Here is a 20,976-nt window from a genome sequence, read left to right as displayed (position 1 = left end):
TAAAGGTCTCTGAGATTGACTAGGTCACAGTAGTTGACTTCCCATATAAGATGCTTATATCTCACAATTATTGCATAAAGTATGCAAATTAAATCTTTATGAATGATTAAGTCATAAACTTCTGGCTCTGTATCATGTTTTTGAACTTTGGCTGCATATTTACTTTTTTTTTTTTTTTTTTTGTTACCCCTTAATAAATAGGTCATGGGGCTGAAATGTACAGCCAGGGAATATAGTCAGTAGCATTGTAATAACTTTGTGTGGTGACCGATGGTTACTAAGCATGTGATGACCACATCCTAAGGTATATCAGTATAGAATCACTATGTTGTACACCTGAAACTAATATAACATTGTATATCAGCTATACTTTAGTGTTAAATAAAAAGAAATTGTTTCGTTTTTTTAATGAGTCTGAAGTAGAAAATTTCACCAAATGTTACAATTACATGTCTTTAAATAATTTTAATTTTTCATTTCTATAAAGTGAACATTATTTTACAAATGAGAACATTTAAAATTTAATATGTAATACTTTTAAAAATAAATGCATTTAAATATAGAAACAAATATCTATTAACTTTGTTTCCCAAGAAAATTAGAAATGAAATCCCTTATTTAAAAACAGGAGAGATGTTAACCTAAAAATTATTTATGTTCAACTTAAAGAATTATTTTAAGATACCCCTAAATGAGTGAGAAACTTTTTAGAGTTGTGTTAATGGAGACAGTTTGGCATATCCAGGTGCATAGGCCTCAATATTAGCTGCTTGCTGATATGATTGGTTGGCTTATTTGTTTTTCTGTACGCAGATATGAGAAAAAGCTTTTGCTACCGAAGCTATAATGGAACCACCTGTGAGAATGAGTTGCCTTTTAATGTGACAAAGAGGATGTGCTGCTGCACGTACAATGTGGGGAAAGCCTGGAACAAACCTTGTGAGCCTTGCCCAACACCAGGAACAGGTGAGCACAGAGTTCATGCTTCTGCTGAAGGCCAAATCCGTGGCACACGAACATAGGTGGCAGGATAGTAAAAGCAAACATACTAAAACCAGACATGCTCAGTTCTGAAACCCAAATGGCCGTCTTTGGGATTGAAAAATCAAATAGAAACATTTTTACAAGTCTCTAATTTTAAAACTCCATCAGTTAGAAATTGAAAATTGGTTTGGGGAATGAAATGACACTTTTTTAAATAAGAGGAAGTAAAGAGCATAGGTTTGGGAGAAGGTTATGTTTAAATTGAAGTTCTGCCACTTATTGTCTGACCATATATAGATTATTCATCCTTTATGAAACTGATTCCTCACATATAAAATAGGACCAATAAATCCACAATGACAGTAATTAATTCATATGGTTATAATGATGATTAAACAAGGTGATTGATATATATATATATACATATATATATATATATATATATATATATATATATATATATATATATATATATATATAAATTACAGTTCACAAGTTTCCAGGCAATTAGAAACCATCTAATTTGTGCCTCTCTGTATCTTCTGGATGCATGGTGGATGAAATAGACAAAAGAGCCTACTGATAGTACTAGGAGTATATAGTATGCTGTATGTATTTTACCTGATAGTCTTTTCAAGAGATTCGCTCATATGTGTAGCAGTAGGCATCGGTAACAACCTGCTTATTAAAAATTGGAATTTGTTTTAATTTATATTAGTTTGGTGAATTATGTGTAGGGATAACTCTTTTATTCTCTATTTTATTCCAAGATGCATTGTTTTTGATGCCTCAAGTTTCACATTTTAACAAATAGACACTTATGTTTTAAAAAAGACAAAATTTATGTTATATTATTATTCATTATTAACCCACTTAACCACTACAGAATTATTTTATGCCTATGCCTTTGAGTAATCCTTTTTAAAAATTTGTACTCTAATCTGGTTTTTCAGTCTGCATAAATTGAATCATCTTAAAAGCCCTTGAATATCAAAAGAAAAATAATTTATGTGCCTAAAGTATATATTTTATCTTATAATGATTTATCTTCTAATATCAGAGCATTAAAAAGTTAATGATGGTAATAACAACTAACAGTAATAACAATAATGGTAAAGAATGTTTAGACCTACTCTTTGGGATGAGGAGCAGGTATTGTTTTCAAATAAATATAATTAAAATGTCTATTTGTGAGTAATATAAGATATATTTGGCAGTGAAAGTGTTGCTATATAAAATGTTGTTTTGAAGGAGTTTGAGAATTTTAAGAGTGAATTTATTTTATTTTTTTTATTTTAAAGCTGACTTTAAAACCATATGTGGAAATATTCCTGGATTCACCTTTGACATTCACACAGGAAAAGCTGTTGGTGAGTTTTTACATATTATGCTTACTTTAGTACATTTATATAGCATTTTGTAAAAATCTATTGAATGTCTTTAAAGTTTGAAATACCATAAGATGTAATAATCTGAATTCTGATCTAATATAGGTAGACACGAAAGAGATACCATGTTTACAGAATCTAATAAAGTGCTGATAATGATATTATTGTATTGACATAGTCTGATTAAGTTATGACAGTTATGTGGGTATCTCAAGATTTCATATTAGTACATGTCAAGCTAAAACTGTAGTTTTCCTATTCATGAACATTACATTGTGTGATTCCAAATAACCCTTTCTATTTTAACTTTTAGTTGTTATTTTCATACATATATATTTAAGTTTTTGGTGTATTTTTGCTGTGTCCCTTTTAAATGTATTTTCTATTTCTCATTCTACTTTTCCTCAAAGATTATAAAAATAATGTAATTTCAAGTCTCTGTTAGCAATGCACATATACAAAAGTACATGAAATTAAGAAAGTAGAAATTTCTTTATCATGTAACCTGAAGAGGAAGTTTGATTCCCTAAGAAGTTCATTTGCTATATTGACAGTAAAAGCACTTGGTATATTTGATCAGCTTACTTAAATTTTTCATCACTGTTTAAAGGAAGTAGTGTATTTTATGTTCTATATGCTTTTATAAAGCACAAAGTCATTCATACCAGTATAGAATTGATTTCTGTGACACTTTGTGTTTGCATTCCAGTGTACACACAGCATTATACAAGGTTCTATGATAAGTATATTAAGCAGAACCACATATATTTAATCAAATCTGTTCAATTTCAGACATTGATGAATGTAAAGAGATTCCAGGCATTTGTGCAAATGGTGTGTGCATCAACCAGATCGGCAGTTTTCGCTGTGAATGCCCTACAGGATTCAGTTACAATGACCTACTCCTGGTCTGTGAAGGTAATCTCAATGATGTATGACCTTTATCCACATACATTTGGCAGGCATAAATGGTTTAGACAGCTTTGTGATTTAGACAGCTTTGTGATCTTTTTACAGCTCCTTTCTCAGTATGTAGGAGTTGATCACCAAATGGTGAATGTGATACTAATGCAATAATGAAATTGTTGCTCTTCCAGATATTGATGAGTGCAGCAATGGCGATAATCTCTGCCAGCGAAATGCGGACTGTATCAATAGTCCTGGCAGTTACCGCTGCGAATGTGCTGCGGGTTTCAAGCTCTCACCCAATGGAGCCTGTGTGGGTAAGAAGGAGACTAATTTCATTCTTTAGCACTGAGCACCACATTCTTCAGATTTCCTGCAATGAAAAGTCGTGTATGCTTTTCTATCAAAAACTGTTTTCAAAAATAATTTGGGCCAGGACCGGTTTGGCTCAGTGGATAGAGCGTCGGCCTGGGGACTGAAAGGTCCTGGGTTCGATTCCGGTCAAGGGCATGTACCTTGGTTGCGGGCATATCCCCAGTAGGGGGTGTGCAAGAGACAGCTGATCGATGACTCTCTCTCATCAATGTTTCTAACTATCTCCCTTCCTCTCTGTACAAAATCACTAAAATATAAAAAATAAAAAATAAAATAAATAATTTGGAAATATTTTCCTAGTAAATTATTTCATTGATATTCAACCTATTTCACCATACACATTAGATTATTTTGTTCAGAAAAGAGGTCCCGTCAGTGGATTTTCCTAAGATTGGACCCAAAAGTAAAATAGTATCTTTGAGATAGCAATCAACTTATAAAAATTGCATGATTTTAAAAGAGAGAGACTTGGATGCTTGAAAGCCTTGCTTTGTTTTGATTCAGCTGTTGTCATGGTTCATTTTCAGACTATCTGTAATAATTAATAACAGGTTATAGAAACATGCCTGCGAAAGAAATGAAGGAATCTTAATAAAAATCAGATATGTGTAACGTGTCTTATTTTTGTTTCAGATCGCAACGAATGTTTAGAAATTCCTAATGTTTGCAGTCATGGACTGTGTGTTGATTTGCAAGGTAGTTACCAGTGCATCTGCCACAACGGCTTTAAGGCTTCTCAGGACCAGACCATGTGCATGGGTAAGAACATTCGTTCCAGGGGTAATGGAGCTGAGCGTCCAGAAGAGATTACAGTTTGGTCACTTGCCAAATTAACATGTCTTTATAAGAAACAATCTTGCAAAAAGTTAACTATGCTAAACTGTTTATGGTTTCATTCAATATAAAATTTTGAAGCCAGGGACACACTGCTTACAAATGTTCCTCGGTTCAGTGTTCCAACCTTTTTCCCCAGATGACTTTCACATGTTCAACCTGGGCTCTGGGACACTCGAGGTCATATGGAAGTCAGAGCAGTACCAGCTGCCCTTCACCCTCTCTGGTACCATTCAAGAAAAGGGAGTAGTAAGAGTGACAGTAATGAAATGAATATATATACATGCACATACATACATACATGCATATATGCATACATTTCCCCTCCCCCCCCAAATCACTGAACACATGGGATTTATCTGCTTTGTTTGTGTTTTAACTCTTAAAGACATTTTTAGAAGCAACAGAAGCCAATGTAATGATTAGTTAAGCAATAATAGTGTTCAGTAAGTAATTGCTGAGCAATTGGCTAATAAGATTTCAAAAACAGATGGCTGGACGCCTTGGAACTCAGAGTAACTCTTTAAATCTGATGTCAGCCACTGGCTCTGGCTCTGCAGAAAGAGTTCTCCATGCGTTGAGCTTGAAGGAGGAAAATCAAATTATAACTTGACTATTTATAATTAGCATGTTGCCAGTTTAGGAAAGCTAAAGTCGTACATCTACTCTTTTGGTATTCAAAATACTATCTATATGAGTGAAGTCAGATTTCATTGAGGACCACCAGGAAAATCTTCCTTCATTCATTGCCTCCTGAAGACCCTCCTATGGACTTGTCCCTAGGAAAAGTCCTCTAGGAGATGCTTATACAAAGGACAAACAGAATTCTGGTCCTATTTGCAGGAACATTCTGAGAATGCTTGCTTATACATGCTTCTCCTGGCTGTAGCCTTAGAGAATATGATTTGCTAAAAAAAAAAAAAAAAAAAAAAAAAAAAAAAAATGAGATTTATGATTCACAAATTCACATGGAGAAATCTGCCCTCAATCCTAACAATTCACCCAGTATAAAAGTCAAATAGACTCCTTGGTAATACCTCTCTTAAACAATGCTTCTTAAACAATGCTTCCTTCCTAAGGACCAGTTTCCTTTTTTTTTTGCATGGTAAAGGAGTCTCAGCAGCCTGAAATTCATAGTCCAGAATATCAGGTCTCTTATATGAGAATGACCTTTTAAATATTTTCTTTATTTCATTGTTTTGAAGGCTAATGATACTGAGTTTAATCGACTTCTTCAATTTGGGTTTCACTAATTCATAAATGCTAGGACCTAGTGTATTTTGTTGTGCTGGTCAAATTAAGGTTTATAAATTCTGGAGGAGTATTTAATAATGCTTAATAGAAACACAATTATTTTAGTGTTTCAAAAGATTAGTTTCCCTATGATTGACAAGTAGATGCTTGCTTAGCCTCATTCTGAGTGTTACATGTGCCTGTTAGTCATTAAACAATACTTTTTCTTATCTATACTAATAGTAAAGGAATATGCAAATTGCCTGGGATGCTGTCATGTAATGGGGGCAGGGCCATGGCAGAGAGTTCTCAGCACACCTGCTCTGGGGGTCCGAAGGGCATGGAGAGGAAGGGAGAGCAGATAGGCAGTTAGGGGGGTCAGGCCAGGAGGGGAGAGCAGACAGGCAGATAGAGCAAAAAGATAAGAGGGGAGAGCAGATAGGCAGTTAGGGCAATCAGGCCAGGAGGAGAGCAGATAGGCAGTTAGGGGGCTCAGGCCAGGAGGGGAGAGTTGTTAGGGAGATCAGGCCAGCAGGGGAGAGCAGTTAGGGGCATCAGGCAGGCAGGCAGGTAAGCAGTTAGGAGTCAGTGGTTCTGGATTGTGAGAGGGATCCTGGATTGGAGATCCGGCTAGGCTGAGGGACACCACCACACCATCACCCCCATGCATGAATTTTGTGCACCGGGCCTCTAGTCTTATATAATAAAACCCTAATATGCAAATCAACTGAAAGGCAAAACGACCAGTCACTATGATGCACACTGGCTGTGGCAGCAGGGGTTGGGGCCTGCCAGTGGGAGGTGCCAGGCCACCAGCCAAGGTGGGTGCCAGCAGGGGCCTCCCAATTCCCCTGCCCGCTGGTCACCCACAGGTAGCCCTGATCACCAGCCAGACCTAAGGACCTACCCTATATATTGGGAACAGTCTCTTAGATTTAAAAATTAAAACCTGGCAAGGCTACTCTAACACTGAAAAAACAGGATGATGCAGCAATTACATGCATAAACTCTGGCTTGCACATTTTATGGTCAGCCCTGATTCTGACACTTACAACTGTGTGACAAAGCCAATTACTTAACTTCTCTCTGCTTCAGTTTTTCCACCTATAAGATGGGGAAAATGGTACTACTGCCTCAGAAGGATCATGTTATGTACTACTTTTTATAATCCGGACCAAAAAAAAAAAAAAAAAAAAAATGTAGCTGCCCATACAACAGCAAGATGCCTTTCACCTGTATGAAAAGTGTGGCCCTCCATCTGGATTGCGAGAGGGATGTCCTACTGCCAGTTTAGGCGCAGCATCTCCCGGGCCTCTAGTAATTTTGTAATTCAGAGTTTTCTCTACCTCATACACGTTTTCCTTAAATAAGTAGGAGTTCCTTGTGCTGAATGAGAACAATCTAAGTGAATCAAGAAAGATAATGTGAATGTTTAATAGGCTATGTTTTTCTAATTAAACCCCGAATTCCTTTGAGCCAATGTTTTTTTGTAGATGTGGATGAGTGTGAGCGGCACCCGTGTGGAAATGGAACCTGTAAAAACACTGTTGGATCCTATAACTGCCTCTGCTATCCAGGGTTTGAACTCACTCATAATAATGATTGCCTGGGTAAGTATTTAGTCCGCTTTGGTGTTTTATTGCTTCTGCTTTGTTTCCACACTATATACTGAAATGAAAAATAAAACCAGAGAATAAATAATTTTATCACTAAAATTGCACATGTGTGCCAAAAGCTATGTGATACTGCTGACTAACTTCTAGTTAGCTCAAGCCTTAGTATTGGTGTAAATAATCACAAAACAGTCTGCTGTGCTGGTACTTCATCAGCCAGTCGATTCAGGACAAAGGGCCATGAAGGTGATAGCAGATGAATTGAGGCTGTGCTGTGGTTTGGGGTTATTTTTTATCTCTTAAATGGCTTTGAAGATAGACCTGTCATTGTCTCTGCATTTTTTACTAGCATTTAATATATTCCATTACTAGTATTTAATATATTCCATTCTTCATTTATACTCAAATACTGACAGTATCCAACTTAACAACACACTGTGTGTTGAAACTTTATTTTCTGGAAGCTTTGAAGCCAGGGATGAAGCCTTTTCCCACAAAAGCAGCATGTGGTGATATCATTTTGGGACCAACTTTAGATTTTCAGTGGAAAATAAAACTATCTGCTGGTATAGGAATTTAGCCTTTCCCCTAACAGATATTGATTAAAATAATAATTGCTAGTGAGAAGGGGAGGTGCCTATATGTGATGGAGGAGATAATAAGAGAAATGACAACCAGCGCTGACAATATTTCTTATTTATCATGTGACAGACACTATACTGGTACTTTAAACATAACATCTCTTAATTTACATGATCCTATAAGGTATGTGAAAGTAACTCAGGCTTTCTACCATTATGGGACTATCCCTGCTCAAACCTAACTCCCAATTTAACCCAACATATGTTCCTCTTTTTATTTTCTTTCTTTTTTTTTTTTTTTCCTCAAAATTCTGCACTGGGAAAATTTTTGAGCTAATTGGACATTTTACTCAACTATCACCATCTAGTAGTCTGTCATTTCTCAGACGTTTTGTACAGCCATGAAGAACTAAAGACACAGACATGGCTCTGATCAAAGTACAATGTTCAAGCAACCCAGAGAATTACTCAAATGCAGTCAAACCTAAGCTTAACTGGAAACCTATCACCACTTCCCCCCACCTCCAGATTCTATATTCTGTCAGTAATTATAGTCTTTTTAATAAATTTGATTTTTCTGTACTTAATATGCTCCATTACTTGTCCTTTGAATATAGTCAGCTTATCTCCAGGTGAGGTCACTTGCAAGCTATGCAGTCAAGTTAAACTTATATATCCTTCTCCCTCTGGGAAAAGAAATATTTTTTTAACTAGAGAGAAGGGAACATTTCACCTGAAACCTTCAACTTATAAATTTGCTTATAAATTTCTGAGTTATATTAATATCAAAAATGTGCCCTGGTGGTTGAAATACAGTAGGGCTCTATGTGACCTTATAAGGCAGGTGATGCTTACAATCTGAACCATTTCTCTCTGTGTTGATGGGGAATTGTAATGGAGGGTTTTTGTGAATATGTTCCAAGAAATATGTTTTTAAGTTTCAACTTGTGACACAGTATACGTGTGAGAACTCTCTCCTAAAATCCAACTCCTGTTTGCTTACAGACATAGATGAGTGCAGCTCCTTTTTTGGTCAGGTGTGCAGAAATGGGCGGTGTTTTAACGAAATTGGCTCCTTCAAGTGTTTATGCAATGAAGGTTATGAACTAACTCCAGATGGAAAGAACTGTATAGGTAAGTATCTAAATAATAAAATCTTTATGTTGTTTTGTAAAACAATGATGTGACTCTCCCAAGCTCCACTTAAGGACTCATTCACATTTCATTTGATCATCTGGGTCACATGACCAAGTGAAGGTATCATGGGACATATTTCTTATAAGGAATAAGCCAACAATTGGAAATGACTCATGTGCACAGTTTTTATTGGAATAGAGCTTGAAACAATCCATGTCTCAGTAAAAGTCGACAAAAGAAACAAAACAAGGAAATTAGCCTCTTGTCAAATGAGTAATACCCAAGATGTCAAAAGGGAGTCTCTGGCGTGTTTGTCCACAGTGACCTGGAGGAACACAAAGCCCAAGCTGCATTAATGTTCATGTCAGTTGGCAACTATACCTCGTATTTGAATAATTTTTCTCTTGTTTCTCTTTCAAGATACTAACGAGTGTGTAGCCCTTCCCGGTTCTTGTTCTCCCGGTACCTGTCAGAATTTGGAGGGATCCTTCAGATGCATCTGTCCTCCGGGTTATGAAGTAAAGAGCGAGAACTGCATCGGTAAGGCTAGCATTTATTCGGAGGTCCCCGAGCTGGTCAGTGTAATAAGATCTGCTGCAGACTCTATGGAAGTCTACTCAATCCAAGCCACAACAAGCATGCCTACCTGGGTCTTATTGAGTTGTCAGAAACTAATTGAAGGTGTATTGGTGGGAATACAGGGTTTAGGGATGTGGGCTTTTTCATTAACATAAGTCTTACACTAGTAAAAGAATTTTCCGTGTACTCTAATCTTTTTTCCAAATGCCAACAGAGACTTCCTATTGAATTTAAAGGGGGTCTACAAAAAAATGTAATCTTTGGCAAACAATTTTAAAACATCTATTAAAGGTGTCCAGAGTCCTAGAAATGTGAAGCAGAAAACCTTGACATTGCTGTTGAGACATTTTTCTCCTTGGGAAGGCCTCATGTCAGAACAGAAAACGTTAATCCATTTGTCATAACAGATGTTTTTCTGTTGAAACTCTTCCAGCTTACAAGAACATTGTAACCACATCAGAAGTGGGTCCCAGAATTTCCTGGTGGATGTGATGCAGGCCGACCTTTTTACAGTTACTTGATTTCACTTTTATACAAATTATTTTTTACAGTCTTGTTGAAATTCAGAAGCACCAGATCTTAATGTGATTGATAAGGTGGTTTTTGGCCTTTGAGTTATCTACTTTTTCAAAATATTCCATGTAGCTCTCCTGTCCACATTCAAGTGACTTATACAAACAGAACTGAAAGAAACAGTTTACTTCATCAAGCTTAATTAGTTTTCGGCCCATATAATTAAATATAATGAGTATCGGAAGTCATTCCAATTTGGTCTTTATAACTTTTCCCTTTTCTATGTGATTTGTATAGTTCATTGTAAGATTGTCTAATGTTTGAATACTTAAAAATTAATAATAGAAGCACCTTGATGCAAAATTGATTGAAATATTTAAGGTCCTTTCATTTTCTTTATCCATATTTCATCTCAGTCTTCATTATGCCTGTGCCCACCCCTTTATGGAACAGTGACAGGAGCAGTGTACCACCCGTTAAGAGGGAATAGATATACATCTGTGATTCAGTTACATTTCATTACACTTCAGAAATGTTTTATTTCCTTTATCCATTGTTGGCAATGCCACCATTTTGCATCTCTGAAAATTTGTTTTTTGGTTAACTTACTTCACTGTCAGATTTTCTTCTTCAGGCTAGAATCTCTATCAACTTTTCCCAGATGAAATGCTTTCTAACACGACTATATACACACACTCACACACAAACACATATGTTTACATATGTATACATACAATGGATATTATAGTGATCATGGTACCTTTTAGGTGCTGGAATACAGGCCTTGCCTAACAGGAAATTTATATTGTGTTAGTAAACCTGTTTTATAAAGACATTGTTATAATCCAGTGTGGGAGACACTATACTGGAGGCATGTCCGGGATGTGAAGCAGAGGAGGAGGGTGGGAATAATGATGGTAGTGGTGACAGGTGGCATGTCGAGGAAGCTCACCACAAAAGATTGGTGACATTCGAGGTGGCTCTTAAATATTGGTAGGAATTTATAATCAAGGAAAGGAGCAGCACAAAGGAGGTCATTTGAAGACACAGGTAACAAAATGTTACCTGTGTATCAACAGCTGGCTCAGGAGAGGGATCTTAGTCCCACAGGCAGTGTGAAGCATTGCAGGGTTTTTGTAGATTTTGATGATTTTTTTTTGTTATTGTTGTTGTTTTATAAATAATGGAATATAACTCACTTGTGAACATTCTGCCAATATAAATTAAGAACATAACATGTGCCAGACAATATGCTAGACTAAGCTAAGGGGGCATTAGTATTTCAGACAGACAGACATGTCAGGTCCTCATGGATCTTGCATTCTCTCATGTGCCTGGAGTTGTGTTTCTTCATTCAGTTAAAATAGCCCATTACATAAATGCCTCCAATGAAAAAAAAGCTAAACATCACTGGTAAGGAATCCGAATCCTTATTTATTTTAAGGAACCATTTTGGGGTGAGGTTGGAACAATAAAATTCTCAAAACAAGTCTAAGTCCTAGTTTCATAGGCCACAGATTTTCAAATAGAAAGACAGCCCTGGTGGCAATGTGAAAAGAAAAGAGTAAAGGAGGGAGACACTGCAGTCAGGAGGTTTACTATCATCCCAGTGGCAAATGATACTGAGTTTGAATATACAAAGGAGGTACAATTGATAGGCCACATGCAATTTTTTATGGAAGTTAAAAGGTCAGAGTGAAGATTAAAGGCGACTACAGGACCCCAACTTAGGTTGCTCAGAGGAACATCAGAGAAGGGGACCAGTTGAGCTGGCACTGCTCGTCAGACATTGATTGAACTGGTCATATCAGGTAGACAGGTGGATGTACATACATCCCTAGGGACCAAAGACAGGGAGCCAGAGATAACTTGAGAGATCAGGGCTTATGGTTGATTGAAATTAGAAATAATCTTTGACTTCTAAGAAATAATAGTTTACTTTTAAATAATAAGTATAAAATTCATGTAACATAATATCTTGTTTTATATTAAATATCCCGTGGCTAGTGGACTATCGTAGTATGAACAAATTATTTATTTTGAAATATTGAGCAGTGTGCTGATTTTATTAAATTAATAAATTCTGCTCTTCTGCAGATATAAATGAATGTGACGAAGATCCCAACATCTGTCTTTTTGGTTCCTGCACCAATACTCCTGGGGGCTTCCAGTGTATCTGTCCCCCTGGCTTTGTGCTATCTGATAATGGACGGAGATGCTTCGGTAAGCTTTGAAATCATTTCTCTGTCATAATCCACCCTTAGGAAAGTCAAAGTTAGACAGTAACCCATCACACTGATCTGTCACTATAAAGTTCATGTCATGGATGTGGAGAGAGTAGAGCGCCTGAAGAATGGCTCCTTTGTAATAAACACATCCAATAGCAGCTTGGGCTTACTTCTCACAGGTGGCAAGATACCATGACTTTCCTGTGATATTATGCCCTATATATTTATTTTAAAAGTACATATCTATGGCAAATACCGTATCATCTGTGAGTTAAAAATGTAGGTCTCAAAAGAATTTACACTAGACAATTTTTAAGGTACTTTGATTTATTGGCTCCATTTCTTCAAATTTTAAAGTTTTCATATTAAAAGAAAAATTCTTGTTTTACTCTTCAGTTATGTTGTTGACACAGATTTGTATGTACATTAATATATGAATTGTCTTTTATGTGATTTAACTAAATGAAAGTTACCTAATTTTTTTTTTTTTTTAGGCAACAATGTTATGGTGGAAAAGAGATCTGGAAATCATTTTAATATTGAGCATAATTTCTCAAATTTCCAAGGCACATTATAAAAATATTTCAATCACACTAAATATTAAATAACATTTTATAAACAAGTCAACTGAAATTGGCAAATGAAATCAGCCATTGAGGATTTCCAGACCTGTCTTTTAGTTGCTAACCTGATCTGCATATGTTTAACTCATAATAAATGTTTTGTCAGAAAGAGAGTTCTGTACAAATTATTCCATCTTTTTAATTGACCAATACTGAGATCTGTGATTTTGCTTTTTTGAACAGATACTCGCCAGAGCTTCTGCTTCACAAACTTTGAAAATGGAAAGTGTTCTGTACCCAAAGCTTTCAACACCACAAAGGCAAAATGCTGCTGCAGTAAGATGCCAGGAGAGGGCTGGGGGGACCCCTGTGAGCTGTGTCCCAAAGATGACGAAGGTGAGATCAACAACCTAAAACACCCCTTTGCACTGGTTTGGGAATTTGTGTTAGGAGTAGGTTTGACTACATAATTTATGAATATTTTGAAGGTGAAATTACCCCCTCACATGTAAACTTGAATGGTTCAGTGAGCAACCTTAATCTGAGGGACTTCTTTCAACATCTGTATTCAACATGTGTAAGCACAGGAAATTACCCTGTTATTTTATCCACCTCCCCCCCCTTCTGCCCCAAGATTAGTATTAAATGCTTTCAAGGAAATTAGAAAGGTGTGAGAAGAAAATGAAAATTCCGGATTGCTGCGGGAGTCCCACTGTATCACAGGCTCGGGCTCTTGGGATCTTAAAAGGAAGCCGAGTCCACACAATGGCCATTTGCTGGAAGAGAACAAGAGCCTCCAGGTCTTGTTAGTACAACTGAATTGTAGGTTAGTTCCCAGCCAACTCAGGACTGGCTTGGCCTCCAGGTCAGAAGTGGTGTCTAAGTGTAATGGGCAGAGAGGGCTCTTTAGCTGCTCAGTGAGCAGAGAGCAGAGAGAATCAGAAGCCCTCAGTAGGTGGCCCCCAGAAGGAGCTGGGAAAGCTCAGGGGATCTTCTCTAAATAAGTTCAGAGCTGCTTTTGAAATAAATAATAAAAATAAAGTAAGAGGCTCCTGATAAAAAGTTTTATTTTAAAAAAAGTCTAATTGCACGTAGATTGTTTATCAGCTTTTAACTCCTCTGTTAGTTGAGACTCTTCAATAATGGAGAATTTGTATTTTTTTTCTCTGTAGTTGCATTCCAGGATTTGTGTCCTTATGGCCATGGAACTGTTCCTAGTCTTCATGATACTCGAGAAGGTGTGGTTTGATATATTTCACTCCTACAGTCTTCTTTTATACGAATATGTTATTGTTTTTTATTTTATAAATCCTGTGTAATACCTAGTATATTGTATTTAGTATACATACACAATATTTCTTGTATATCACATGCATTACATTTATAAGACTATGTGTGGTATATGAAATGTGTATATTTCTCTGACAGAGTATTTATCTGTTTTAGAAATTTTAAGTCTTTTGAATAGGTAGATTCAGTTTCAGCACATCTTTTCATATGAGGAAGTTCATGGGCAATTCTGTATTTTAGATGTCAATGAATGTCTTGAGAGCCCAGGCATTTGTTCAAATGGTCAGTGCATCAACACCGATGGGTCCTTTCGCTGTGAATGCCCAATGGGTTACAACCTGGATTACACTGGAGTACGCTGTGTGGGTGAGTGTAGAGTCCACATTACTTAAAGTTCTACGTATTTTATGTCTCATATTCAGCAAAAGATCTCTCTGGTACCCTGGGTGGTGGTGGGATTTGCAAAGTCAGGATAAATGGCTAGTAACTGCTCTTTCTATTCCCGTCCTACATTTTCCAATAGGCCTGGTTTATGTGAGAGTGGAGAGAGTTGCCCAAACACTGCCTTCAACCAAAATATACAAAATCTGATGTGTCTAGAGATTTATAGTTGCCAAAACCACTAACTGGGAAAGACATCCATTTTACTTTATGACTTTCCACGCCTGCTCTTGCAGCAGAAGACCATGTCCCTCTCTGAGTTTGAGCTCAAGGGCAGGCGTGGCTGTCTGGGGGGTCAGAGTACACTTGATCCTTCAGGGTCCTTGGGCCTCTGCACTTCACAAAGGCTGGTCAGCCAAGGCCAAGGGAGGAGTTTGGGGTGGGAGATAAGAGTCAAGTATGCCCTCCACAGAACTTGGAAATGTGTGAGGGTCAGGAAGGTAGATATTCATGGTGTGCTTTGATTACTAAAACTCCACTAAATGTTGTGGCATTTTCTTATTCTTTTTCAGATACTGACGAATGTTCAATCGGTAATCCTTGTGGAAATGGTACATGTACCAATGTTATCGGAAGTTTTGAATGCAATTGCAATGAAGGCTTTGAGCCAGGACCCATGATGAATTGTGAAGGCGAGTAATACTTCTTATCATTTCTTCTTTAATGTCTCAGTTTTCATTTATAATATTCTGATATTCAAGTGATGATCATTCCATCACAAATGTATTTACTTTACTTCAGTGAGCATAGTTACAATAGCTGCTTTAATGCCCTGGTCTGGTAATTCCAGCATCTGGGTCATCTCAGAGTCGGTATCCATTGATTGTCTTTTCCTTTGAGCCATTTTCCTGGCTCTTTATTATGTTGGTTAATTTTGGATTATACCCTGGGTGTTGTGAATGATATCTTCTGGAATCAGCTACATTCTACAAATGTGGATGCTTTTTTCTTAGCAGGCAGTTAACTTGGATGAAAATGAAAGCAGACTGACAGGCCTGTGGAAGACAGTGGTTCAGATTTCTGTTCTTCTCTTTAAACCTTTGTGGCTAGCCTCTTTGATTACTCCCCTTCCCCCACACCACACACATACACACACACACACACACACACACACACACACACACACACATATCTGGTTAAGTCAGCTGCTTGGTCTGGCAGTGTTTTTATTTTATATATTATATTATATTATATTATATTATATTATATTATATTATATTATATTATATTATATTATGTTTTTCTGTCACTGGCCCTCTCCTTTTTGGAGTTACCCCTCACTCTTCAGCTGTCTTGGTTGCCCCAAGACTCCTATAGAAGCCAAGAAAGTTTCTACTGAAGATTTAGCTGCCAGGTGCTTAATTTTTAAAACAATAAATTGGGAACTTATTCCTTGCTGATCATTTGCTGAGTTTCAACTACCACCAAAAACTACTTTAGATAGTTTTTGTGTGTGTTGGTGTGTGTATACGCCCCTGCATGCATGTGCATTTAGAGTTTATAATTGCTATTTCTGGGAGGATGAGCTTGTTAGGCAAGTGACGGCAAGTGATACTTTCTCCATACCAAAAGTGGAAGTTAGATTATCCTATTGCTTTCTGTATAACTGCCAAGTAAATTAATCAGTGTTTATTTAAACAAATAATTAGAACACTAAGCTGAGCCCCTGGCTGCCTATTTCTTTGATCAGATATCAATGAGTGTTCCCAGAACCCTCTGCTGTGTGCTTTCCGCTGCATGAACACCTTCGGGTCCTATGAATGCACATGTCCGATTGGCTATGCCCTCAGGGAAGACCAGAAGATGTGCAAAGGTAAGGCCACAGCAAGGAAGTAAGTGGTTAGACCTTCATTTGCCATGCTGGGAATATATCTTCTTTCAGAGATTTACAGAAATGTTTTGATAGCATTTTACTGGTAGGTTTTCATACTTAGAAACAAGACCCTTGATGATCTGTTCAATCAAGTAAAAAATAAGATGGGTTGAGGAGCTCACCAATTGTCACACTCTTGGGCTCTTCATAAAGCAAAGATTGTCCTTTTCGGAACTTCTTACCAATGTTGAAACTTACAAATCTAAAATATAGCCAATAGTTTAAAAAGATGGAGCTCCTATATGATTACATTCTCAGACTCCAAAAACCAAATGTATGACTTAAAATTTCTAACCAACCTGAGTGGCATGGCTCATGGTTTGATTCCTGGTCAAGGCACATGCCTGGTTTGTAAGCTTGATCTCTATTGGGGAGCATGCAGGAGGCAGCCAATCAGTAATTCTCTTTCATCATTGATGTTTCTCGCTCTCCCTTCCTCTGAAATAAATAAAAAAATATTTTTTAAAAGTACTAAACAATGGTCTGTTTCTGATAACTTCCTATTTTTATATTTTTTTCTATTAAAATTATTTTATAGACCTGGACGAATGTGCTGAAGGGCTACATGACTGTGAATCCAGAGGCATGATGTGTAAGAATCTGATCGGCACCTTCATGTGCATCTGCCCGCCAGGGATGACCCGGAGGCCTGACGGAGAAGGCTGCATAGGTAAGGCTATAAGGGATGATACTGCTTATTTAATATATCTGGATAGATTTATAGCACTATCACCAAATTATCCTAACTGCAAGGCAATTATTTTCCCAGCTGTTTCAAGCTGTGCTAGACTTTCTCCATCTCAGGGTCCAGCCAATGCAATAAGTTTTGGATAATGCAGTGGCAATTATGTCCATCCTAGAATATATGCCCTCTTGTTTTTCATAATTCTGTGTCCTGTAAATCTAAAACACTAAACTTAGAAGTGCAAAAAACTCCTTGCAGTAATTATGCTCATACAGCAAAATAAAAGTATGAGTTAATGGTCTCTTTTTTCTAATCATTCCATGAATAAAAGGAGTAGAAGCAGATAATCTCCAGAATTCTATTGCAGGCCGGATATCTCTGACCTTGGCCATATTTTCAACATATTTGAACTTCAATTAATTTACCTATAAAGCAAGAAGATAGGGCTGTTTCTATAAGATGACCTCAAGGGTTTAAAATGCTATGATTTGCCAAGACCGGTTTGGCTCAATGGATAGAGCGTCGGCTTGGGGACTGAAGGGTCCCGGGTTTGATTCCGGTCAAGGGCATGTACCTTGGTTGCGGGCATATCCCCAGTAGGGGGTGTGCAAGAGGCAGCTGATCGATGACTCTCTCTCATCAATGTTTCTAACTCTCTATCTCTCTGTCTTCCTCTCTGTACAAAATCAATAAAATATATTAAAAAATAAAAAATAAATAAATAAATAAAATGCTATGATTTTATTTATAAATCATAAATGCAAGCCAAAGTCTCATGCCATGTCAGCTGGCCTTGGCCCCTGCATGTTATCTCGGCACTTCTTCCCAAAGATGCTGTCCCCCGGGGCACTGAAGCCTACTGACTGCACAGTCTTCCTTCTCCTCGAGAAGGGTGGCTCCCCTCCTTTAATTGAGAACCTCCTGCTCCCTCCTAACCGCCAGGACTTAGACAAATGTGGGTATTTTGGAGGAACATTAGAAGATTACTAATAATTTTTTATTTTGGTATAAAACAAAGTTAGATTTCTTTCAAATGAATCTATTAGCGATTGCCTGGTGCTAGCTTTGGAATAGAGAGTGGATGCAACTAGACTCGAGGGATCCCTTTGGAAGATGGAAATGTTCTAAAACTAGTTTGAAATGATTGCACATTTAATTTATTAAAAATCATTGAATTGCACACTTAAAACACACAAATTATATAGCACCTGAATTATATAATGTCAATGAATTCTTCAATAAATGGGGAATTCTTTGACATTATATAAATGTAATTGGGGAGATGGCTTCATCTTAAAGATGATGGAATAAAAATGTGTTACTTCACTCCCATCCTGTGAAGAGTTTAGAACTGTGACAAGGGAGGGAGAGAACTGTTTTTAGATTAAGTGAAGAAGTGGTCACAACTGAAAAATATCTTTGAAATAATAGAAAAAATCAAACAAAAACACAGATGTTCAGCAGCATATTTTTCTTTAGGCTTTGGCAGAATACATATATCTCTAAAAGTAACTGCCCTGATTTAAAGTGTTCATCCAACAATCTTTAATTAGAAGGTAAAGACATAAGCGAATGAGAGAGGTATGGGATATTTCTGTAGCATCCCAGTTCCGTACTGCAATGTCAAAAGACGCAGAAGTGAAAGAGAAATCGTGGTGACATTCTAGGACTTTACTCAGAGCCACACTGACCTCCTAAGTTACCTGAAAGCTTGTGTGTATATATCCCCAGGACAGAGAGCATCACAGATTTGGTGAGAGTGTATTTATACAGCAGCCTTGAATTGAAACTGTGGGTTGGGCCCAGTTCAATACTGGTTATCTTCTCCTACACCATTTTTCAGAAAATAGCCGAACTGGAGAAAATTGTTCCAAGACAAAATAATTATACAAAACTACAACTAATTGTGTGTGTGTACATGTGTACACACTGGGTGGGAGGTGGGTTGACAAAATACATTAGATGAAGATGCCTCAGAAAACAAAAGAAGATTTTTAAAAATGTTTTACTATAATAGATATCAATAAAATTCAAATAAAGAGAAGAGATTGAAAAAAGACAAAGCAATATCAAAAGATAATGGTCTATCAAAGCTTAGGAAAAAAATAAAGCTACCACAGAAATTAACAGCACATTAGAAGTAATAAAAAATAGAAAGGGATGACAACACAGCCAGTAATGTGAATATGGAAGTAATTAATAAGATTATGACAGGGGTAGAAAACAAAGTCAGTATACGTATAAATTAAGTTCCTGGGTGGGGGAGAAAGAAAACTGAACAACAAAAAAGGAAAGTATTTAAATATATTTGAGTATTTGTAGAAGAAATTCTTGTAGAAAATATTTAAATCAGTATACCAGAAGAGCCCGCTGCTCCATGGAACACTGTTTTGAACAGTCACTCATTTATTCAATTATCTACCAAACATCTGTTATGTTTGTGATTCTTGTGATATCATAATAAACTGAAAGGACAAGTTTTTCCTTCCTTACCCCAACCCCACTCTCAAGTGGTTTATGTTCTAGTCAGGAAGAACATTCATCAAACAAATAAAGAAGTAACATGATAATTTCATAGAGTGGTAAATCTTTTCAAGAAAATAAGATTTAGTGACTGAGTGGGAACTACTTTAGAATACACTTCTAAGGAAACCTTCTCTGATGATTGACATTTGAACTGGGAACTAGAAAAATAAGGAAATAGCAAGAGCAAACACCTCTAAGGCAGGAATGAAAGCCAGTGTAGCTGAAGTCCAAAGTTAGGCACTGGCATTGCAGAACATGGTGAAGAGTTGGTTTTATGCTAAGGGCATGTGGCAGAGTGACTCAGGGTGTGTGCCCCAAAGATGGATGGTGAGTATGAGAACTCTATGACCTAGGGCAAATTGGCCTTTCCGTGTGCCTCGAATTTCCCATCTAAAAGCAAATAGGAATGATGAGGTCACTTACCTCCAAAGATTATTGGGAGTGTTAAATTGGGGAATTCATGTAAAAATCCTTAGAACAGTGCTTGACATATAGTTACATTTTGATTAAGGGCTGGTTGTTGTTATTCTCTAATTTACATTTCAAAAGACCTCTGATTGCTTTGTAGATGATGTATTGTAAGGGTATGAGAGCAGAAGCAGGATTCATTTAGGTGGCTATTTTAATCATACTGATGAGAGGTGAACGAGGCTCAGATAAAAGCATAGATGTATAGAAATGTGGTGAAATTGGCAGATTCGCAATATACTTTGGAGATAATCAACAGAACTAGCTGATGGATGGATTGGATATGGTGGATGAAGGAGGAGGTATAAAAGATGAGTTCTAGGGCACTTATTGGAATAATTGGTTGGATGAAGCTACTATTAACTGACAAGGGAAAGACAGGAAGAAACAGGGTGATTACAAGTATAAAGTTTTGTTTTGACTATGTTAAGTGTAAGATATGGTTTAGCTTCCCAGTGATAACGCCAAGTAGACCATAGCTAGAGATCACTGGCAAATAGGTAGTGTTTAAAAATCATAAGAGTGGATGCAAACAGAGAGAATATAGAGTGGAAGAAGAAGTGACTGACCTCTGGGAACCACAATATTTAGAGTGATTAAAAATGGTTAGAAGACACCCTGGCCAGTTTTGCTCAGTGGATAGAGCATTAACTGCAGACTGAAGGATCCGGGATTCAATTCCAATCAAGGGCGCGTGCCCAGGGTGCAGGCTCAATCTCCAGTACAGGAGGCAGCCAATCAATGATTCTCTGTTATCAT

The 20,976-nt window shown here is 37.0% G+C and overlaps 1 protein-coding gene across 1 annotated transcript in view; it reads left to right on the top strand.

The window, feature by feature from the left end:
* The window catches only part of FBN2 (fibrillin 2), a 241,195-nt gene that overhangs the window by 194,108 nt on the left and 26,111 nt on the right, over positions 1-20,976 (top strand). The window contains exons 41-55 of the mRNA XM_084880950.1: positions 814-966; positions 2,286-2,354; positions 3,165-3,290; positions 3,470-3,595; positions 4,287-4,412; positions 7,214-7,330; positions 8,920-9,048; positions 9,472-9,591; positions 12,241-12,366; positions 13,178-13,330; positions 14,107-14,172; positions 14,465-14,590; positions 15,178-15,297; positions 16,356-16,478; positions 17,077-17,208. Of these exons, the coding sequence (XP_084737076.1) occupies positions 814-966; positions 2,286-2,354; positions 3,165-3,290; positions 3,470-3,595; positions 4,287-4,412; positions 7,214-7,330; positions 8,920-9,048; positions 9,472-9,591; positions 12,241-12,366; positions 13,178-13,330; positions 14,107-14,172; positions 14,465-14,590; positions 15,178-15,297; positions 16,356-16,478; positions 17,077-17,208 (1,812 nt within the window). The remainder of the gene's footprint in view (positions 1-813; positions 967-2,285; positions 2,355-3,164; positions 3,291-3,469; positions 3,596-4,286; positions 4,413-7,213; positions 7,331-8,919; positions 9,049-9,471; positions 9,592-12,240; positions 12,367-13,177; positions 13,331-14,106; positions 14,173-14,464; positions 14,591-15,177; positions 15,298-16,355; positions 16,479-17,076; positions 17,209-20,976) is intronic.

The sequence above is a fragment of the Pipistrellus hanaki genome (genome assembly GCF_964339955.1).
Source record: "Pipistrellus hanaki genome assembly, chromosome: 4".
NCBI classification, from domain to species: Eukaryota; Metazoa; Chordata; class Mammalia; order Chiroptera; family Vespertilionidae; genus Pipistrellus; species Pipistrellus hanaki.
This window is presented reverse-complemented; position numbering and strand designations above follow the sequence as displayed.